Raw genomic sequence first — 23,478 nt, forward strand, 5'->3', positions numbered from 1 at the left:
ATATTTTATTTATTTGTCAGAGAGAGCACAAACAGGGAAACCAACAGGCAGAGGGAGAAGCAGGCTCCCTTCTGAGCAAGGAGCCCAACACAGGACTCAATCCCAGGACGCTAGGATCACCACTGAGCCAAAGGCAGACCCTTAACAACTGAGCCACCCAGGCAGACGTCCCTTTAGGGACTTTTTTTTTTTTAATTGAGAAATAAAATACATAAAGTATGTGAAGTTTCATGTATATCATAAAGTTTCATGTATATCCCCATAAATTTTTACATACATAAATGTTAGTTTGCTTGGGCTGCCATAATAAAATACCACAGACTGACCAGCTTAAATGACAGAAATTTATTTCTCACACTTTGGGAGGCTGGGAAGATCAAGGTGTTACTAAGGTAGGTTTCATCCTGAGGCCTCTCTGTCTTGGAGAAAAAGAGAGGAGAGAGAGCTTGCACTCACAAGTTCTCTGATATCTCTTATAAGGGCACAAGTATCACCAGATCAGGTCTTCACCTTTATGACTCATTTAACTTTAAAGGCCCTGTGCCCCGTGCAGTCACACTGGGGTTACCTTCAAATCTTAAATGGGGGGGGGCACACAATTCAGTCCATAGCAGTAAGGTTATTTTTAAGGGAGGATAAAGCTTTATATACTCTATTACCTAAATTATATATCTGCATACCCAAATCAAAATAAAGAATTAAATGATTTCATTGGATAATTCAGGAGAATGATTTTTATGGGTTCTTTGGAATTTGTTCCTTATTGGAACATAAACTCCATGTGAGCAAAAATTTGTGTCTTTTCTATTCATTGCTAAATTCTCATGTCCAGAACACAGTGAGTAGCATATAACTGGCGCTCATTGTTGAATGAACAATGGAATGTTTCCTTTTTTTCTTTCCTTCTTTTTTTCTTTTTGTGGGAGGGGGAGGAGAGAGGGAGTATCAGAGCTTAGGAGCCACAGAACATTAGCACAGACTGCCTTAACTGAATCGCAGTTCTATTACTTACCAGTTCTTTTACCTGGACAAGTTACTTAAGCTTTCTGTGCCTTAGTTTTCTCTTCTGCAAAATGGGTATTTTAGGGTTGTTGTAGTAAGGATTAAAGTAATTAATAGGTTTAAACCATTTAATATAGGATTTAATATATCCTAGGTAAAAGTAAATACCCTGAAGTAACATAACACTTAGAGTTAATTGTTCTTTTTATATGCAATCACAACCTAAGAAAATATCTTGTGAAGTCAGTTATATGGGATGATGTTTGCCTTGGCTTTTGATGAAGAAATATTGAGACACGGCAGTGACTTGTATTCAAAGTAAGGCAGTATGTTTGCATTTTCCTGGAACTGTTTATTAGTTGGATTTTTATAATTATTTAATCAGTAGTTTACAAGCTATGAACCTAGTTTGAGCCCCTAAATTCAATATACGCATGCAACATCTATAAAGTCATTAATTTGTGAATAGATATAGTCTCCTATCTTTTGGATCCTGTTATGATTTTTAGAAATATAAGTTTATATCCTCCTTTAGTTATTAGGTATTTTCCCAAACAGTGGAAGCTGAAAGTACAACTACTAACATGCAGAATCCCATAAAGGGTAAAAATAGAAAAATAAACAAAAACAAAAAAAAAATGTAGAATCCCTAAATCTGGGGATGATGAAAAGGGAATCCTCAAAAAAAAAAAAAAAAAAAAAAGTAAAGAACCACTGCTTTAAAAACAAAACAAAACTCCACTGCTTTAGTGGCTCCATTATATAATTTCCACATATAAAAAATTCTTGTAATTTCCTATTAATATATTGTAAATCTTGATCTCCTAATCAGAATTGTAGAGAGCTCTCTCCTGTGTTTGCCTCTGTGAAACCAGAAGTCCGCTTTTGTCCCAGGGCTTGGAGGCCAGCCTGTGCACAAAATACAACTCCCAGGATTCCCGGGGAGGAGCTCCCGGAAGTTGTCGTTCATTCTACTTTCCGCTACCGCCCACCCTACCTATCTTGTCGGAACCCGCGCCCTGGGCTCCGGCTCCGGATGAGTACCGCCCGTAGTCATCTCCTGGGATTTCCTTTATTGCCTTGTCTTTTTATTTATTTTTCTTTCTCGATTTGTCATTTTTATCTCGGGTTTCCCCTGTTAGCTGTTACGCACGCCGAAGGACCACCGTTCAAGAGAAGGTGGTTGAGCAAGCGTTAACCCGGAAGGAGTGACCCGGATGTGAAAGTGAGTCAGCGTTCGTCGGGCTGAAATGTGGTAGGTCACAGAAGGTTCCGGCTTCAGAAAGGAAAGCCGTCGTCCTTTCTTCTTTTTCTTAGGTACTCACATTTTTTTTTTCTCTTTTTTGATCTCAAAAAGTATTTTTCCACTCCCTCTCTTTTCCCCATGTTGTCTCGATAGGATCACTCCGTATACTGAGTGACGAAGTGTGGCTTACACGTGTTGTTCTGGCGCAGGCTTAGTGTCACTTCTGACCTGCCGACTCAGAATTGTTCCTAGAGTACCAGAGTAATGCTGCTCCTGGGGTGGGTGATGGAGGGACTGGCCGTGCTCAGGCATAGGTAACCCTAGCGAGTAAACGTCTTGGTTTAAGGGGAGAGGGGTGTGTTCTCTCTTAACATTGAAGTTCAAGACCTTAAGAGTTACTCATTCTACTGCTGTTTCGAGGGTGGACATTTTAGCTAAGTGTTCTAACAAAAATTTGTCATCCATTTGTCCATTTTTTCAAATGGACACACTTCTCTGATCTGCTTGATACTAGATGTAAAGACACGGGAACTTCTGCTGAGGGACTGTAACGTGTGGCTGCTGGGCATTGGCACATTCTTCCACAGTCTTTTTCCAACCGTGCTTCAGACATTAAAGTTCATTAGCAGAATCCTGCAAAATCTGAATGTTTGGGAGACCACTCTGAATATTTTAGTTTCTAGGAGGTTATGATATTCAAGTTAGCTGATTTATAATAATCAAATGAGTTGATACATGAATGCACCTCCTAGCATAGTAGGAACACCGGAGACAATAAAGGTTGATTATCATAAAATTTTGACCCTCATTTCAACTTGGAACCTCAGAATTTTAGGAGTCAAGTGTTTTTCCTAAAATACTTTATCTTTCCCCTTTCTTAATAAAGCTGCTTTTGTTAGCTTTTGATTATGTCTATTAGAGAGGTGAAGAGCAGGAAATTAGTGTACACAGCCGGTTACACCTAAGTTGTAATTTTTTAAAGTAACTATTTTTTCCTGATTGTGACAGTAATGCATGCTGTGTGTACAGAAAAATTAAGAATGCTGAAACGTAGAAAAAACAGAAAGCAAGCGAAAGGTATCCACAACTAGAGATCATCTTTTTAACATTTTGCTATGTTTCTTTTTTAGGTTCACCCCCCCCCCCCAAATATTCCATTTACTTATTTTCCTTGTATATCATATATCATAGAAAATTTTGAAAACCTAATTGAGATTATATTGTTTTCCATTCTGCTTTTTTCACTTAATACAAATATTGCCACTGTCCCTTCTTACCAGACCTACTTTCTTAATCTGTTAAATCTGAAGTTTTCCTCCTTTAGGATCTTAGCTGAAAGGGAAGCACCCGATTGCAGAATTGAAAATGGAAAGCACTGAGCTCTGAACAGGCAGACCACTTTCCAGTATGAGCTCTGCCTCTGTCTGGCTAAGTAAATAATCATGATTAAGTTACTTGATTTCCTTGGACATCTGGATACCTAAAATTAAAGAACTAGACAAGAAAACAGTTAATATTTCCTTCGAGCTTTAGAAATCTATATAAATGTGAACCACCTAAAACTTGCATGATTTTTTCATACCTTTCAAGTGCTTGTTCACATACTCAATTCTAGATCTTGGATACCTCCTAGAAAGTAGCTGATTTAACCCAGCCTATTGATTTATTTATTTATTATGCTCCTACTCATTTGCCATCGTTAATTTTATACATTGAGTGAATAGAAAACTATGCTATCTTCATTTATTTTAATATGTTATATTCAGAGGTATGAAGAATTATTTTCCTTTTATAGGTTACTGAATTTTCAGACTGTGTTTGGAGCTGGCAGTGCCCAGAAACTGAACAAGATTTCTTGAGGCTCCTTCCAGCTTTTGTATTTGTAGAGCTGATTTTTTTTTCAGATTGTGTTTATTATATTTCAGATGCTGAGATGAATCGTCACCTGTGTGCTTGGCTTTTTAGACATTCATCCCTTAATGGCCCCCGCCTCCATTCCCAATCTCATCAGTTTACACAGATCCATCTTGATACAAGGCTGTGGATTTTTAGACAAAGCAGGAATCCCATTCTCCACCATCTGTTAAATAAGAATTGTCCCAGGAGATACTGTCATCAGTCCAAGATGCTGTGGAAGCATAAAGCACTACAGAGATATATGGAGGACCTGAACAAGGAGTACAGGACGCTTGATGACTATTTGCAGCGTATGTCTGTGAATGAAGGGGACCGGAAGTCCCTGAATCGAAGGCATGCTGAGTTGGCACCACTTGCAGCCATTTACCGAGAAATTCAGGAGGCTGAGCAAGCAATTGAAGAATTAGATTCAATGTGTAAAAGTAGGTAAAAAAGTATGTGTGTAAACGATGTGATTGGTTTTATAGGTTAAAGCTTTATTTTTTTTTTTTTTTTTTTTAAAGATTTTATTTATTTATTTGACAGAGAGAGATCACAAGTAGGCAGAGAAGCAGGCAGAGAGAGAGAGAGGGAAGCAGGCTCCCCGCTGAGCAGAGAGCCCGATGTGGGACTCGATCCCAGGACCCTGAGATCATGACCTGAGCCGAAGGCAGCGGCTTAACCCACTGAGCCACCCAGGTGCCCAGGTTAAAGCTTTATTGAACAGTCTTTTAAAAAGCCTAGAATGGCTGCACTCTGTACTTGGAGAAGACAGGATTCTGCTCTGTGTGTTTGATGTATTTTGGCTACTAAAAATCAACTGTTAAGAGACCAAGCTCCTCGTGGTGCTTGTCAAGAAGTTTTTAGGGTCTAGGCAACTGAATACTGACCTTTACAGAAACTTTAATTTATTGAGCAGGCCTTTCCTGAGCACTGTCCTGCTTATGTAGCAGAGATACAAAAATGCAGTTCCTACCCCCAGCAAAGGACTTGTAGGGTCCAGGTATTATTTCATCATCCCAGGAAGAACCCTGCACCTTGTGGCCACTTCCCCCAATTCCCCTTCCCTACCAAGCCGAGGCAGTAGCTCATCTATTTTCTAGATTTCTTTATTTCAGGCATTGTATATAAGTGGAGTCATATAATACATCGTTTGTGACTGGCTTCTTTCATTTAGCATAATATTTTCAAGTTTCATCTATGTTGCAACATGTGTTTGTAGTTAATGTCTTTTTGTTGTGGAACTGCATTCCATTTTATGGATCTACCACATCTTACTTTTATTTATCCATTCATCACTTACTGGATATTGATTGTTTCCAGTTGTGGGTTGTAATGAACAGTGGCGCTACAATTGCCTATCATAACTCTGCATTTAACCTTTTGAGAAGTTACCAGACTGTTTTCCAAAGTGACTGCACTATTTTTACCCCGCCCTTTTGATTCTAGCTGCCCTAGTGGGTGTAATGATATCTGATCGTGGCTTTGATTTACATTTCCCTGATTAATGATGTTGAACATCTTTTCACGTGCCTGTTGGCCTTTGTGTCTCATCTTTGGATAAATGAGTGTTCAGATCCTTTGTTCATTTTTAAAATGAGTAATTTGTCCTGTTATTGAATTGTGACACTTCCTTATATTATAGCCACAAATTCCTTTTCAGATACATGATATGCAAAACTTTTCTTCTGTTCTATGGGTTATCTTTTGAAGCAGTGTAACTTTTTTTTTTTTTTTAAGATCCTATCCATTTATTTGACACAGAGAGACAGCGAGAGAGGGAATACAAGCAGAGGGAGTGGAGGGGGGAAGCAGACTCCCTGCCGAGCAGGGAGCCCAATGTGGGACTCTATCCCAGGACCCCAGGATCATGACCTGAGCCAAAGGCAGATGCTTAACCGACTGAGCCACCCAGGTGCCCCTAAGCAGCATATTTTTTTCATTTTGATTATGTCAAATTTATCTTTTTTTCTCTTGTTGCATGTGTTTTTGGTGTCATATCTAAGAAACTGTTGTGTAACCCAAGGTTACAGAGAGTACATCTGTGTTTTCTTCTGAGAGCTAAATTTTTTAACTTTACATTTAATTTTTTGATCTATGTAAGAGATGTTTATTTTTAGTTTTGGTATTTCTTTTTTTTTTTTTTAAAGATTTTATTTATTTGGCAGACAGAGATCACAAGTAGGCAGAGAGGCAGGCAGAGAGAGAGAGAGGAAGGGAAGCAGGCTCCCTGCTGAGCAGAGACCGCAATGCGGGGCTCGATCCCATGACCCCGGGATCATGACCTGAGCCGAAGGCAGAGGCTTTAACCCACTGAGCCACCCAGGCGCCCCAGTTTTGGTATTTCTTTTTCTTTCTTTTTTTTTTTTTTTAAAGATTTTATTTATTTATTTGACAGACAGAGATTTCAAGTAGGCAGAGAGGCAGGCAGAGAGAGAGAGGAGGAAGCAGGCTCCCTGCTGAGCAAAGAACCCGATGCGGGGTTCGATCCCAGGACCCTGGGATCATGACCTGAGCTGAAGGCAGAGGCCTTAACCCACTGAGCCACCCAGGCGCCCCTTGGTATTTCTTAATATTGCTTATTGCCTTAACATTTTTTCCTCATATGAAAATAACCAAAATGTACAGAAGTTGAGAGAAAGGCACAGTGGACTAATCTGGGATTCAACATTTATCCAGATAGTACTACAGGCTTTTAGTTTCTAAACTTCTGTGCTCTATCCTGTTCCATTAAGTGTTAGAGATGTTAAGCAATCTCAAGACCAGTCACAGTTATAACTAAAGTCCTGGATTTTCTGCCGTCTGTTGGTGGTACCATGAGTCTCTCACTATGTTTAATGAGGATTTTTTTTTACTCTTTGCATTATGCCACTCAAATTTGTAATCAAGTAGTTTGGGGAAGGTTCTTTGCATATAACAGGAGTTTACTAAATGCTTCTAAATTAAATTGACATAATCTCTTTCAGCCTTGGTTGTATCACCATTATACAATGGTGTATACATTCTATCACCAGTATAATTGAGATTGGATTGGATTGTTTCCAAAGTCTCTTCTAGGTCTAAAATCCTGCTATTCTGTAATAACAGTGATAGAAGTGACATTTACTGTCCTACCATATGCCAGACACTAAGCTAAGTATTTTGTAAATATTACCTCATTTGAGTATTTACAGTAATCTTATGAGATAGGAATTATTATTAATGTCCCCATTTTATGGATGAAGAAACTGAGAGCTTTAAATGTCAGAGGTCACTCAGCTAATCAGGCAGGGAGCAAGGATTTGGACTCAGTGAGATTCCACAGCCTGTCTTATCCACTGCATGAGTCCAGTTCCAATGAGTCTCCTTCTGTTTCTGTAGTGTACCCTTCATGAGTCCCCTTCTATTCTTTCTGCTAATTTATATCTTTATTATAGCTCATCCTGGATAATTACAATACATTCCTAACTTTTCGTGCCACTTCCAGGTTTTCCCAGTCCAAGTACAACCTTAATCAGATTACTCCCCTGCTCAAAATTTTCAGTAGCTACCACTGCCTATAAATATAAATTTCTCGATTTGGTATTTAAGAGCCTTCAGATCAGGTCATGATCCTGGGGTCCTGCAATCGAGTCTGCTTCGCTCTCTCCCCTGGGCCCCTCTCCCAACCCTACTTGTGCTGTCTCTCTCTCTCTCATAAATAAGTCTATAAAAAAAAAAAAAAGGAGCTTCTGAAAACTGACACCAGCCTCTCTGTATAGTGTATGAATTCCCTTTGCATATGCTACCTTCCAAGAAAAATAAATAACTTGCTGTTCCCTGAATATACACGTCATCACATTTCTGTCTTTGCACACATTGTTACCCACCAATTTTACCTTGTTAAAATTCATTTCACTTATAAAGTTGGCTTGGATGTCATACTTTGGCTTCAGTCCCCTCTGTAAAACAAAAATGTTACCTTTCTCTGTTTTGAATTTTGATCCTTTATGTAATTGTCTTAATTTCTGCCCCTTCCCTCATTATCTGTTTCTCAAAGACAGAGCCTGTGTCTTACTCATTTTTATATTTCCTGCAACACTGAACATAGGATATATTAGACTCTCAAATCTTTCTTGATATAATGAAACTGAATTAGGTTAGATTTCAGACATCAGAAAATAATAGGCCACAAAAATAATTTTATGTGACTGCATATCAGGTTTTTCTGATATCTTTGACACAGTAGGTACCTGTACGGAGTAATGTCAGCCTAGTGTCCATTTGTGGCATAAGTACATGTTATGGGGCCACTAGTGATATTACAGTTCTGCAACAGATGATCCGTAATTAGAATTTAGTTCAGAGGACATCTATCCAGGAAGCCTTCCTCAAGTGGTAAGGTCTGGGTTAGACCCCCTCCTTTGTGCCTCCATGGCACTGTCCTATCCCATACTGTACTCATGTGTACATGTCCTATTTCCCACCAGACTGAGCCACTTAAGGCCTGGAACCACATTTTATTCATCCCTGTGTCCCCAGCAACTAGCAGAGTATCTGGTGCATAATAAGTGTTAGATGTTGAAGGTATGAATGAGGAATAGAATCCCACCAGGTGTTAATGACTTCCATGACCAGGGAAGAAGTTTCAAGAGCCTTCTCTGTTTTATAATGAGGATGTTTCATTTCTGTTTTCTTCTTCGCTATTAAGAATCAAACATTTCTACATCAGCTGGCAAGCATCACCATTAACAAATGGAGTCTAGGTATCCGGAGCAATGGAGTCAAAGGTTGTAAGATCTACTATCTCTCATTGTTAGCTTTTTTGTTGGGAGTTCTGGGATTTAACTTTCTCTCTTGAAATGATGTGAAAAGGACAATTGTTTCCATAAAACGGAGGTTACAAAGATGTTTCCTTTGACTTACATGGTGCTTTTAAAAAGTGTTCACTAGGTATAAATATTTCAAGAGATTTCAAAATTCTAAGAGTTCTTATTTCTGACTTTGAGGGGAAGAAAATGGAGGCTTCAGCCCTCCTGGATTACCCACGGTGTGCTGAGTAATGGCTGCTACCTTTAAGACAAGAAGCGGTCACTCCAGTTTACTCTAAAACTTACCTTCTTTAGGTTTGTATTTAATTAACCAGTCCTTTTTCAAACTTGTTTTATTAATCATTGATTTCTGTAATTAGTTTTAGACATTCAGATCATAAGCTTTTGGACAATGATCATACTTCCTTATACACTGAGTTTTTTTAGACATGCTTCACAAGTACTTATTAATTAATTAATATTCTCTAACTATTCTGACTGTTCTTTTGTATAATCCCTCCTTCACAACTGAAATAAAATTTATAAACAGAAATTAGCTAGCAATTTAAGAGTTTTCCTATATTTAAAAGCATAATTTTTGTTGATGGTTTGTAGGTCTAAATAAACAAGATGAAAAGCAGTTACAAGAACTCGCATTGGAAGAGAGGGAAACCATCGCTCAAAAAATCCATATGTTATACAGTGAGGTATGTTTTAGGAGGTAAACTGCTCAATCGTGTTACTATAAAAGAACACCGTTTTACGAGGCTATACTTTGGTGTCAAAGTACTTTCCAAATACCAGTTTATTAAACCTTCTTTTATGGTGAATGAGTTAGCTGGGTTTAGTACTGTAATTTGCTACAGAATGAGGTTGAACCGATTGGGATGCCAGAGAATAAAACATCATCTCCCCCCTCACCTCCACGAGCAATTATATTCCAAAGCCGTTAACTTGCCAGCCAAGGCGGCAGATGCTGGTAAAGAAACTTAGTTCACCAAGAGGAAGAATCAGGTTTTTAAGCCTTAGAAAAGGGGATTGGTACATAGTGATTTTGTTAATTAAGGATCGAAAATTTGGTTTCTGTATGCAGTAGAGTGAATCCAAAGGTACAGACACAGTTGGTTCATACCAAGTCGTTAGCTCCTTGTAGTTCAATGGATGATTTGTCTAAAAGACAATGAAAACCACAGTGCTATAAAGCATCTGTAGTATCTTCTCTTCTGTCCTGTTTGCCCTTGTCCTGCCTTCGGTCCCCCTACTCTGGGACTCTAGGGAGGGGCTCGTTGAGGGGAATGTGGTGGAGGAGTTACTGTTATCACTGATTTAACCAGCAAGTCAAAGGCAGAAAGACTGTCACTCTTGGTCTGATATTCCCTCTCACAGACTACCATTTCTAACAGAGATGGAGTATTTCAAAAACTGGCAGTAGGGAGAGTCATGGCATGTAGGTAGTTTGATTTGAAAAACTTTTCACTAATAAATAAAAAATAAAATTGCATCCCTTTTCTTCTTTAGAAGGAAGCTAGTTACTTTATTAGGAAGCCCCTTGTTTTCTTGTCACGGCTCAGAAACTATTTCAGCCTTATCCTGGGAGTCCTCAATATATTCTTTAAGCAGAACAGCTCTACTGAGAACACAGGGCACGACCTGGGGCCAACTGTCATCTGTGGCAGGAGAAAATACACAATCATATGTAAAGAGTCCTCATTTTCTCCAAGTGAAGACTTTTCAAAGCTTCACTTCATTCATTAGATGAAAGAAGCCACTGTTTAGAACTAGCTACTGTTTAGAACTAATAAGAGTCAAAATCTGAAAAATGAATGGAACACTCTGGACTTTGATCTAAACTTGGGCATTTTAGAAAATTAAGATAATCTGATAGCATTGTGGAGAATACCCTGACAAGTAACTCCATTGTTAGCGTGAATTGATCACTTATTTTAGGTCAATGCAGTCTACTTATTGTAGCATTTAATGACTAGACCTCATTGGGATACATATAATTTTGTTAATCACTGACTTTTTTTTTTTAATGTTTGGAGGTCTTTTGTCTAAAATCAAGCAATAGTATAATCATGGAAAATATACAAACAAATCTGATCTTTCTTTCCTTTTTCAGCTTTTCCAGAGTCTAGTGCCAAAGGAGAAATATGACAAAAATGATGTTATTTTAGAGGTGACATCTGGAAGAACTACTGGAGGTCAGTTAAATAATTTTATTGTAAATGATCTAAAAGAACACTTAGATTTTACCTTGGTTTGATACCATATAACTTTAACAGTCCAGTAAATGTGTTTCACTATGGAAACAGTTACTCCTTATTTCCCAGGGGGCCTGTATCTAAGAATGGCTCTCTTTAAAACAATCTGTGCTGACTGAGTATTTTTGTATTTTTTTAGGTGATATCTGCCAGCAGTTTACTCGGGAAATATTTGATATGTACCAGAATTATTCAAGCTACAAAAACTGGAAATTTGAACTCCTGAATTATACACCAGCTGATTATGGTAGGGATATTTGAGAGTTTAGTCCACAAATGATGCTGAGAATTATTTTACCTCTGATCTTGATTAGAACCATGTTGTCCCATTTTTTAAAAAGATTCTATTTATTTATTTTTGCAAGAGAGAGAGCACACATGAGTTGGGGGTGGGCAGAGGGAGAAGCAGACTCCCCGCTGAGCAGGGAGCCCAATGTGGGATGCAATCCAGGAACCTGTGATCATGATCCGAGCTGAAACCAAGAGTTGGACACTAAAGTGAGTCACCTAGGCACCTCAAGTCCTTAAACTTTTAAATACTCAGTTGTGTTAAATCAAAACATCTGATAGTATCTTTTTTCCTCATTCTTTTAAGCCATATGGAAATTTTTTCTTCTTGCTTATACATTGCTACCCAATAATAAAGTAGGGAAAGAGGATTAAAGTAAGTTAAACAATAGAGAAAAATGAAAGCTAGTATCTAGAATAAGTAAGTTGTGCTTGGTACAGGTTTTATTTTTTAATTTTTTATCTTTTTAAAGATTTTATGTATTTATTTGACAGAGAGAGTACATGCAGGGGGAGCAGTAGGCAGAGGGAGAGGAAGAAGCAGGCTCCCCACTGAGCAGAGAGCCCGATGTGGGACTCGATCCCAGGACCCTGAGATTACAACCTGAGCCAAAGGCAGATGCTTAACCGATTGAGCCACCCAGGCATCCCTTGGTACAGGTTTTAAATACGGCCACTGGTCAAGGAAAGGGAATTGAGAGAAGGGAAGAAAAAATCAGAGCAACCACATGGTGGTGGGAAAGATCTTGATGTGTGTAGGGCTATGTTAGGAAGCCAGCCTACCCAGAGCATATCTGTGACAGGAAGACATAGTAAAAGGTGAGAGATACATATGATCAGAAGAGAAACCGGAGTATGTGATGAGAAGACATAGGAAATGAGTTCCAGGGGGTAGAGTTTGAACAGCCTTAAAAGCAGAACAGGACTTGATTGTTAGAGAGTAGTGACCTATTGAAGATTTTATCAGTAAGCATATGATGTGGGGGCACCTGGTTGCTGCTGTCGGTTAAGCCTCCAGCTCTTGGTTTCAGCTCAGGTCATGACCTCAGGGTTGTGAACTTGAGCTCCATGTCCAGCTCTGTGCTCAGTGCAGAGTCCGCTTCAGACTCTCTCTCCCTCTGCTTTCCCACGCCGTGCTCCCTTGCGCTCTCTCAAATAAATAAATCTTTTTTTAAAAAAGGCACATGATAAAAAAAAAAAGGCACATGATTTGGTAAATATATATCTTAGGGAGATTATTTAGATAGCAGCGTGTGGGATGGACCAAGAGGTTCGATTTAAGGCAAATTGCAGAGCGGTTGCTAGAGCAATCCAGGTGTGACTAAGACTTAGACCTGGCATAGACCTTGGCAGACCTTCACAGGAAGAGCGGACAAAAGACGGGCCAGTGCTTGCTCCTGTGTCCTGCATACGGTATAGGTGAGCTGATCCTCACGGCCCTGTGAGATAGGAGTATCAGTCCCATTTTACAGATGAGGAGCCGGGCTCAGAGAATAAGTGACTGATCCAAGACCACACAGTATGTAATGGCAGTCCTAGGATTGAACTTAGGTTTGTCAGATCCAGAACCACACTACATCCTAGTAGTCTGTTCTAACGCAAATAAGATGAGCCACGGGGATTCTGATCTTCCTAGCCAGAAAGACTGTGATATTCATTCAAGTTGGAGAGCAGAGCCCATACGGGAAGAAGAATGATAAGTTGTTTTTTGAATGACTAACTCTGTGGTTATTGTGAACACCCATTTAGAAATATCCAGTAAATGCTGAAGTCATGTCAGCAGAGCTTTGGCGAGAGAACAGAATGAAGGAGAGAGATTCAGTAGCCCTTAGCACAAAGGTGGTATCTGACACTGAGAGATTATGTGAGGGAGAGGTTGGGAGAGGGAACATTCAGGGTGCCAAACCCTACGTAATGGCCACATTGAGAAAGATTGACTCTTGGCCAAAGAAAGGAGTGAGATAAGCAGGAAAAGGATGAGTATAGTATAATATTATGGAAGCTAGATATGGGAGAGTTTCAAGGGGAATATAATCAGGAACAGCAGTGTTTTGGGACATCTGACTGGCCCAGCTGATGGAGAATGTGATTCTTCATCTCGGGGCTGTAGGTTTGAGCCCCACGTTGGGTGTGGAGCTTACTTTAAAAAAAAAAAATCTTTAGAAATACAGCATTATGAAAGAGAGAATTATGGCAAATGTCAGCAGTGATCTCTCTCAGATACTTTGAATCCAGCTTTTAAGAATGAAGGATGAGCTCAGTAATAACAGGAAGAGTGATTTGGTTCCAGGGATGCAGAGCAACCTAAACAATCCCTAGACAGTGGTTGGAAAACCTTTCTTTTAGATAGACTGGCGTAGTGGCAAAATAAAATAGAGGTACTTTAAGAAGTAAAAAGAACAGGGGACACACCAGATGACTGGGTTTGTTGAGCATCCGACTCTAAATCTCAGCTCAGGTCTTGATCTCAGGGTTCTGAGTTCAAGCCCTGCATTGGGCCGTACATGCTGGGCATGGAGCCTACTTAAAAAATAAAAAAGAAATTTTTTAATTAAAAAAAATCAAAAGGACTATTTTTTTAAGGCAGGGAAACTTTAAATATTTTACTTTAAAGACTAGGAGGGACGCCTTGATGGCTGGGTCAGTTTAGCATCTGCCTTTGGCTCAGGCCCTGAGCTTAGGACATGATCCCTGGGTCCCAGGATCGAGTCCTGTATCCACTCCCTGCTAAGCGGGGAGCCTGCTTCTCCTTCTACCTGCTGCTCCCCGTAGTTGTGCTCATGCTCGCGCGCTCTCTCTCTCTCTCTGTCTGATAAATAAATAAATAAATAAAGATTAAGAGTAAACCTCTACTCATTAAAATTAGAAAATAATATATAAAAATTGATCTATTTATAATCAGGAGAAGAAAAATATATGAATAGGAGGACTAACATAGAGAAGGGGTGAAAAACACCTGTCTTATAAAATATGCTTATGAAACAATATGTGTATATATTTTAATGTTTAATTGAAACGGAGAGGAACTCAGATTCATACAGCACTAAAAGCTAAGGTTGAAAAGAAACATACTCTCAGGCAAAAATTCACGCATCAGGTGACTTGGAGCCTTGTAGTTTTGTGATTGGAGGTATGGATAGGGACAGTACTCAAGTATTCCATGAATAGTCCAAGCTAAAGGATTACAGGATGGTTTTTGTGGCAGCAGGGGAGGGCGATAGCTCTGGGTATGTAGTGTAGGTCTGACACTTTGTTATTCTGTGTATCTGGCATCTGACAAATTGAAATCTCTTCCAAGTTAAAGGGATTCTATAAAGATTTATCTTAATCTTTATCTCTTCCCTCCCAACAGGTTGATGTTTATAATTATGTTTTGTTATTTTCTGCTTGCTAGTTAAATTCAGGGAGAGGTGACTTCAGGTAACATGATGGTTAGTTCTACATGTTCAGAAGACGTACTTCCTACCGTGAGTGTGAGAAATAAATTTGTAAGGGGAGCCCTGACATCCTTGAAGGGCTCTGTGATGGCTTTTTTCTGTGGGCCAGACTCAACAGTAGGAACTCTGGTAACTAAACTGGGAAACCTAAGTGTACTGGAAGTTATTGGATTTCAGGATGGCAGGGGTCAAGGGTAGCAGTCCACAGCCAAAGGCCAGATGAATGTGGTTACTGTCGTGGACAGCAGAGCCAAGGCAGCAATCAGAGTTGTCTGACTTGTGCAGCCCTGTGGTATTTGCTAGTTGATTGTGGTGCCCCTAGAAGTAAAGAGGTAGGAAGACTAGTAAATTCTCACTTACCTGTGTGAGCAGAAAGGTTTTAGATCAAGTGAACAGAAATGTAACTTTAATCATAAAAACAAGCCATGGCCCCTCAGTCAGTTCTCAGACTTGAGCCAGTGGATAGGCCCAAAACCCTTGAATAAAGAGGGGGCGGGGTCCCCTTGAGGAAGGACCCCCATATATTGCCAAGTATTTATGCTGTTGACCCTTCTCCCAGCCTCCTCCCAAAAGGGGTCTGTCGCCTTTTCCCAGGGTAACTATGCTTTAGAGAAACGGAAATAACCAGACTTTGCAGGGACTACTGGATGCTGGCTCTGAACTGGTGCTAATTCCAGGAAACCCAGAACATCTTTATGGCCATCTGTTAGAGAAGGAGCTTGTGGAGTCACGTAATGAGTAGACTTTTAGCTCAGGTCCTGCTCGCAGTGGGCCAGCAGGTTCCCAAACCCATCCTGTGGTGTTTTCCCCAGTTCTGGATACATAATTGGCAGATACACTGAGCAGCTAGCAGAATTCCCATCTTTCCTGACCTGTGGAATAAGAACTGTTAATGGTGGTAAAGGCATAGTAGAAGCCACTAGAACTGCCTCTACCTGGGAAAATAGTAAACCAGAAGCAGCATTGCCTTTCTGGAGAGGTTGCAGAGATAAATGCCACCATCAAGGACTTGGAAAATGCAAAGTTAGTGATTCCTGCCACATCCCCATTCAACTTGTTTCTTTGGCCTAGAAAGGCAGTAGATGGAGCTCAGTGAATGACAGTGGGTTACTATTAGCTCAGCCAGCCAGTGATTCTCATTACAGCTGCTGTACCAGATGTGGTTTCATTGCCTGAGCTGTTCATACCTCCTGGCACCTGGTGTGCAGCTGTTGATCTGACAAATGCTTTTTTCCTTCATACCCATCCATGAGGACCACCAAAGGCAGTTTTCTCTGAGCCAGCAAGGCCAGCAGTGCACCTCTCTGTCCTCTACCTCAGAGGTCTATCAGCTCTCCTGCCCTACATCGTAATTTCCATTTACAGGGATCTTGATCGTCATTCTCTCCCACATTGTCTTGAACTGGTCCAGGAGAGCCAATGATACAGTTCCAGTCACTACTGATACTTACTGACGGTAAATATCAACACTGCTAAGTACACTGCGAGTGTTTATCTGTTATTCCTCACAACAGCCCCTTCGAGGGAGGGAGGTTGAGTTCAGGCTGTGTCATATGCTTACACAGGACTTGAAGCACGACTCACGGGATCTGCAGTATCAATAGCCTCTCATTCAGGTGCGCAGTACTGTGATGCAAGCTATAATTACCATTTCCAGAGAAGGAAACCGAGGCATGAACAAATGAAGTAACTTGCCTGTGGGCACACAACTAGGAGGAAGAGCTTAAATTTGAACCTATGCGGCCCAAGATCGGCTCTGGTAATCTGTACGGTAAAGCAGCCTTCTTTCAGGTCATACAAATTTAAATATGTGGCCTGGACATGAAGTAGGTAAATGAGGTGAGGGGAATAATTTTAAAAGTACACAACAAGCGGTGCCTGGGTGGCTCAGTGGGTTGGGCCTCTGCTTTCAGCTCAGGTCATGGTCTCATGGTCCCAAGGTCCTGGGATTGAGCTCCGCATCAGGCTCTCTGCTTGGTGGGGAGTCTGCTTCCCCCTCTCTGTCTGCCTGCCTCTCTGCCTACTTGTGATCTCTCTCTCTGTGTCAAATGAATAAATAAATAAAATCTTAATTTTTTTTAAGATTTTATTTATGGCAGAGACCATAAGTAGGCAAAGAGGCAGGCAGAGAGAGAGAAAGGGAGAAGCAGGCTTCCTGCTGAGCAGAGAGCCTGACATGGGGCTTGATCCCAGGACCCTGGGCATGACTTGAGTTGAAGGCAGAGACTTTAACCCACTGAGCCACCCAGGTGCCCCTAAATAAAATCTTTTTTTAAAAAAAGTACAGAATGATTTCGAGGTGGAAAATTTTAATTGTTTAGCCTCGCTCTGTTTGTTTTGAGGTATTTTTCAGAATTGACCATCTTGACTATACTGAGTGTGAATGGTAAACATTACATTTTTCCTATCACATGACCCCTAAATGCTTGTCATCTTTATCTGGTGTTCAAGAAGATAAACAGTAACCTGTTCCACCGCTGGAGGAAGACTGGCTATTTTGGACTTACTTTTTTTTTTTTTTTTTTTTTAAGATTTTATTATTTGACAGAGAGGGAGAAAGCACAAGCGGGGGCGGGGGGAGGTGTAGAGATAGAGGGAGAATAAGGCTCCCCACTGAGCAAGGAGCTCTATCCCAGGACCCTGGGATCATGACCTGAGCTGAAGGCAGACGCTTAACCAACTAAGCCACCCAGGCCCTGCTGTGTGGGACTTACTAAGAGACAGGTCAGTCTCTGGTAAGGTACCTTCCTTTGGCATTTTCTAGGGTAATCTAAAACTCTGCCCAATTTTTATCCACCATGCTGACTTAATTTTTTTTTTCCTCAAAGATTGATTTGTTGAGAGGGAGAGAGAACAAGTGTATGTTAGTGGGAGGAGGGGCCGAGAGAGAGAGAGAGAGAGAAGCAGACTCCCTGCTGAGCTCAGGGCCAGATGTAGAGCTTGAGCTCATGACCTGAGTAGAAACCAAGAGTCAGACACCCAACTGACTGAGCCATCCTGGTGCCCCACCATGCTGACTTTAGAAACTGAGTGGATTAGATCTGACGTTGTAGCACTGAGTCTTCATTAGAAGCCTATTAGGAACGTGGCGGCAGCAGTAGCAGCATAGTTAAGGAAAGGAAATTTGAGTTAAGGATTTTATAGGCAACGAAACTAACTTAGGAGTATAAGGGTACAAACTTAACAATATGCAAGAACTTAAGAAACACTTTTCCCATTGTCCCTTTCTGAGGAGTCTGTTAGAAAACAGGACTTTAGACAGCTAAAATATGAAGTTTTGGCATAGGGAGTAGGGGTGAGCATCAAATATGTGGCTACCTGTAGAACTAAGTCTGTATGGGCGCCTGGGTGGCTCAGGCAGTTAAGTGTCTGACTTTGGCTCAGGTCATGATCCCGGGGTCCTGGGATCAAATCCCACATTGGGCTTCTTGCTCAGCAGGGAGGTTTCTTCTCCTGCTGCCTCACCCTTCCACTCATGCTTGTGTGCTCTCTCTCTCTCCAATGAACAAACAAAATCTTTAAAAAAAAAAAAAAAAAAGACCTAGGTCTATTTGAGGAGGAGGGAAGAATACACTATATAACCATTGTAAGATCTGACAGTATAGAGTACAGCCATTTGAAAAATGGGGGAAGAACAGGAAGAGCATATGCAAAAAAGTTTTAATGTTTTTAGTAATCATGTTGTGGCAGAACTCGCATTGTTACTCTGAGACTGTTGTATGTATACTGTGGAATAAAGTAGATGAGTAGTTAGGAAATATTCTAATTGTAGTATCTTCTGTGTCATTGGGAACCAGATTCTTGGTATAGAAGACAAGAGTGATAGAGAAGAGGCTGTCATCTTGAATTTACACTGGAAATATCAGTAGTCAAGAACTCCAAATGGTCTAAGATTTTACCCCACTTGCAAGCTAACAAGTTAGCATGTCACACTTTCATGGGTCAGAGGTGGAGGGTGGTTTATTACTCACAGAAACAGTAGCCAGAATATCAACATTTTTGTGCTCGTTCCATGAGCCCCAGGTCCTACAAGGTGACCGAAGGCCAGATGATACCTGGCCTGTGCGGTAGGTTTCATTATATGAGAGGAATTCTGAGCTAAGTGATCTCAAATTTTTTTTTCTTCAAGATTTATTTGTTTTAAAGAAAGAGAGCACATGGGCGGGGGAAGAAGCAAAAAAAAAAAAAAAAATTAGGTATAATTTCTCTCTGAAAGGAACCAAGACTTCTTGGGGAGATCACTGATTTCAGGTGTGGGGCAAGAATAGTTCAGGATAATCCTGGAATGTTTTGTTATACCGTAATAAGAGGTGTGTCAAAAAGAACTCAGAAATTAACTTGAAGAGGCTTCTGCTGGCCAAAGATGGATACATTGAACTTTAATCATAATAATTGCAATTGGTTTAGACATGCTAGATGTATTCAGATCCTTGAATTCATGATGATATTTTAAAAATAGTCATCTGTAGATGATTAATCCTAACTCATATTGCAAAACACAGATACTGGTAAAACGGGTAAAGGAACAGAATCAAGCATTTATCTTGCCTTTCGTGTATAACTCTAGCACAGGGTAATCAACTAGTAGACAAGGGGAAATATCTCTTTATAAATGTATTTTAGCTACTAATACCTGACAAATTACAGAAATAAACTATCACTATTTTATAACCCATGATACATTAAACATCAAAGGCTGCCAAGACCATAAAAAGAAAGAAAATAGTCATTATGTGCCTCCTGTAGTCCTGCCAAGGAACTCAAGCTGGTGATCCGGTCTCTGGATCCATCTGCCAAATCGTAGCCAGAACAGAGGGCGGAAGACAGTTGAATGAATTGTACCAAGAGTATGCAGTTGGCAAATTCATACTATGAGAAATTTTACAGGTCAACGTCCAGGTTCCTCAGGAGATAAGTTGGAAAGAACAAAAGAAGTCAGTGATGAGCGTGTATAGATTAAGAGCTTTAAAAGGCATCAGACTTTAGGGGGCACCTGATTGACTCTTGATATTGAGGTCATGAGTTCAAGCCCCACATTGGATGTAGAGATTACTACACAAAAATAAATAAATAAACTTAAAGAGGACATGAAACTTTTTTAAATGGACAAGACTAGACTGTAGCACATTTAGGTAATGAAATTGTAACAGGAATGAAAGTCAGGATCATAGTTACTTGTGAGAAAGGAGGGGATTGTAACTGGGAAGGTGCACATGAGAGCTTTTGGGTGACTGACAAAGTTCTTTTTCTTAATCTTGTGGTCACTAAACCATTTGTTGCATGTGAATTTTTATGTCTGTATGTTATTTTATAATAAAACAGTTTTTAAAAAAATATGTCCAATAAGAAGAAACTAGCTTAGGCATTAAGATTGGGGGCGGGGAAGCTTATTGTCACACCACAGATGAGCAAGAGCTAAATTTCAATAGACTCTTGAGAACTTGGGAGGACCTATAGAGTTTTCCATCATTATTAAATTGTTATGTTTTTGAGCTTTCTTATATATAGATACCATATCAGCCTAAGGTTGCAGAGGGCAGTTCTATGCAGAAAATGTCCCAGTATTTTTTTTTCTAGTAACACTTTTATTAAAAAAAACTTGGCTGATTATAGAACATTTAGAAACAAAGTATAAAAAGTAAAACAAAAAAAAATATTGTTGTTCTGTTCCCCAGAGGTAAGCATAAATAATGTTTTGGTATATTTCCTTTTATATATGACTACATTGACATTGGGAAAATACCATCTTGTACCTATTTTATGTTCTCGTCTTTGGCTCTGTACTTACATTCAGGCCTAAGATTAAAGGTTTTTAAGATCCAGATCCCTTTCAAAAGAGAACACATTGGCATTTTTGGATTTTATGTTCCTAGGTGGGCTACATCACGCAGCTGCCCGAATTTCTGGTGACAGTGTCTACAAGCATCTGAAGTATGAAGGTGGGATTCACCGAGTTCAGCGAATCCCTGAGGTGGGCCTGTCGTCAAGGATGCAGCGCATTCACACGGGAACCATGTCCGTTATCGTCCTCCCTCAGCCAGATGAGGTGACTTCACCCGCACACGTTGAAAACTTACTCTCATGTAGTGGGTATTGTGCTGAGGAAGCTTACCTTCTAGCAAACTGATTTACAGGGTTTCACATTGAACTTTGCAGTCTCTATTGGGAAATCCTTAACTCTTCCCCAGGTAAAGTTGCCCTTCTTACACCTGACCAAGATATTTTGTTTTCTTTAATTAGAAGCCACTTCTCTTCATAAAATAGAATTCACAAACCTTTTCAGATCTTCTTGCTTAAGTTTTATCTTAAGAAAAATACGATTTCCACAGATAATATGTTGAGATCAGTGATAGAATATCTGTATGGGGTCAGTGTCTTATTGAAGCCAGCCATATTGCCTCTATCTTTTTTCCTAACTTTTTAAAATTTAATTTTAAACATACAGAAAATTGGAAGAATACCACTCTAAAAGAATACCACTCTAAAAACTTACATAACCTTCACCTGTAGTCAACACCTGTTTATATGTTGCCACATTTGCTAGATTCCTCTGTGTGTGTGTATGTATACTTTTTTTTAAATAACTATGAAGAATATAGCCGTCACTGGGAGACTTACTCCCTCAAATCTTCAACTTAACATCTCCTAAGAATAGGACATTCTTCCACCTAAATGATGCCATTGTCTGTCTATCGACTGATGAACGGATGAAGTTGTGATGCATATACACAATGGAATATTACTCAGCCATCAAAAGAATAAAATCTTGCCATTTGCAGCAACGTGAATGGAACTAGAGGGAATTATGCTAAGCGAAATATGTCAGAGAAAGACAAATACCACATGATTTCACTTACATGTGGAATTTAAGAAACAAAACATAAACATAGGAAGAAAGAGAGAGAGGGCAAACTGTAAAAGAGGCTATTAACTATAGAGAACCAAACTGAAGGTTGTTGGAGGGGAAGTAGGTGGGGCGTGGGCTAAGTGGGTGATGAGCACTAGGGAGGGCACTTGTGTGATGAGCACTGGGTATCGTATGTAAGTGATGAGTCCCAAAATTCTGGAACTAATATCTTAACTGGAACTTAAAAACTTAAAAAATTAATAAATAAGTAAAATGGGTATAATAGCTCAACCCCATAATTTTTCTTTTTTGGGGTGGGGGAAAGGCAGAGGGAGAGGGAGAAAGAATCTTAAGCAGTCTCTGTTCTCAGCACAGAACGCAACGCGAGGCTCGATCTCACAATGCTGAGATCATGACCTGAGCCAAAATGAGGAGTTGGACACTTAACCAGCTGAGCCACGCAGGTGCCCCAACTCCATAATTCTTCTGTAGGGATTAAATGAGACACTAAGGGTTATGCACTTGTCCCCAGGAACCAACAGATTAGAGACCTTTGTATAACATCAATAATAAAATTGGAAAAGTTATTAGAAAAAATACCATTAGCTATGAAAATCAAACGCATATCTGTAATATTTCTATGAAAAACTCCTATGCATGTCTCCTCACAGAATACTTCTACCCTCTAAATCTGTCAAGTTTTTTCTCTCACCAGGCAATTTCTTCAATTCTGTGTGGACACCAAGTTAGGTATCCTACAAGCCAATTCAGTTCTGACAGCATCTGCTGGGGAATAGCTAAGAGCTCAGCCCCACAACACTTTCTTCCCTCCTCCTTCAGAGGCCAGTCACAAGTCCAGGTTGTCACCTGTGCTTCCCACCAAGTGGCTATGAATTGAGAGGTTTCCACAACCCCTTCCTTGGGTTCAGTAATTTACTAGAGTGGCTTATAGAACTCAGACTCCACACTGAACATGGAGCCCTGTGCAGGGCTCACTCCCATGACCCTGAGATCATGACCTGAGCCAAAATCAAGAGTTGGACACTCAACCAATGGAGCCATCCACATGACCCTCAACCTTTTTTCTTTTTTTTTAATGCCATTATTTTTTGAAGAGTCTGGAGTCTTCATCTTGTAGGGTGTCCCACATTCTGGATTTATTTGTTTCCTCTTGGTACTCTTCAACTTGTCCTTTTATCCCATTGCATTCAGGTCACAGGTTTTGAGTGGGAATACTTTATAGGTGTAGTTATATTCATGTTGTGTCTTATCAGAAGGCACATATTCTGAAATTGTCTGATTTTCAGCGAAGATGACCACAAAACCAGCTCCATTGTAAAAGTGTATTTTTTTCGCTTTGCAGTTACTGAGTAATGCCTGTGGTACATATAGCCTATTTCCAACAACTTTTCTTCCACAATCGTAACATCCATTAGTGATCTTTTTTGCCTGAATCGGTTATTTCATTTGGGGTGGAAGATGGTGATTTTGTAACTCTGTCATTTCTTCTATATTTATTACCTGGCATTCTTTTCTGTCAAGAACTTTCCTCCCTACTATCTTCTCTCCTCCTTCCTTCTTGCTTGCTTTCTCTTATTTTACCTCATTATAAACTCAATATTATTTCATCTATTGACTTCATTATAGACTTACATTTTTGTTTTTTAAATTGTGTGAGTTATAATTACTATGGTTTTTGATGTTCAAACTTGTCCCTGATTTGGCCAAT

At 39.9% G+C, this 23,478-nt stretch overlaps 1 protein-coding gene across 6 annotated transcripts in view; it reads left to right on the forward strand.

The window, feature by feature from the left end:
* The first annotated feature begins 2,013 nt into the window (after nucleotides 1-2,013).
* The window catches only part of MTRF1 (mitochondrial translation release factor 1), a 48,615-nt gene continuing 27,150 nt past the window's right edge, over nucleotides 2,014-23,478 (forward strand). For 2 of the 6 annotated variants that reach the window (XM_046028367.1, XM_046028371.1), the window contains exons 1-6: nucleotides 2,014-2,319; nucleotides 4,174-4,587; nucleotides 9,529-9,620; nucleotides 11,036-11,117; nucleotides 11,317-11,424; nucleotides 20,776-20,948. In XM_046028367.1, coding sequence (XP_045884323.1) covers nucleotides 4,182-4,587; nucleotides 9,529-9,620; nucleotides 11,036-11,117; nucleotides 11,317-11,424; nucleotides 20,776-20,948 — 861 coding nt within the window. In that variant the 5' untranslated portion in view covers nucleotides 2,014-2,319; nucleotides 4,174-4,181. Of the gene's footprint in view, nucleotides 2,320-2,540; nucleotides 2,563-4,173; nucleotides 4,588-9,528; nucleotides 9,621-11,035; nucleotides 11,118-11,316; nucleotides 11,425-20,775; nucleotides 20,949-23,478 lie in introns of those variants that run through there. The other 4 variants (XM_046028370.1, XM_046028368.1, XM_045977870.1 and 1 more) reach the window with 4 other exon arrangements.

This window comes from Meles meles, chromosome 14 (assembly GCF_922984935.1).
Source record: "Meles meles chromosome 14, mMelMel3.1 paternal haplotype, whole genome shotgun sequence".
Taxonomy (NCBI): Eukaryota; Metazoa; Chordata; class Mammalia; order Carnivora; family Mustelidae; genus Meles; species Meles meles.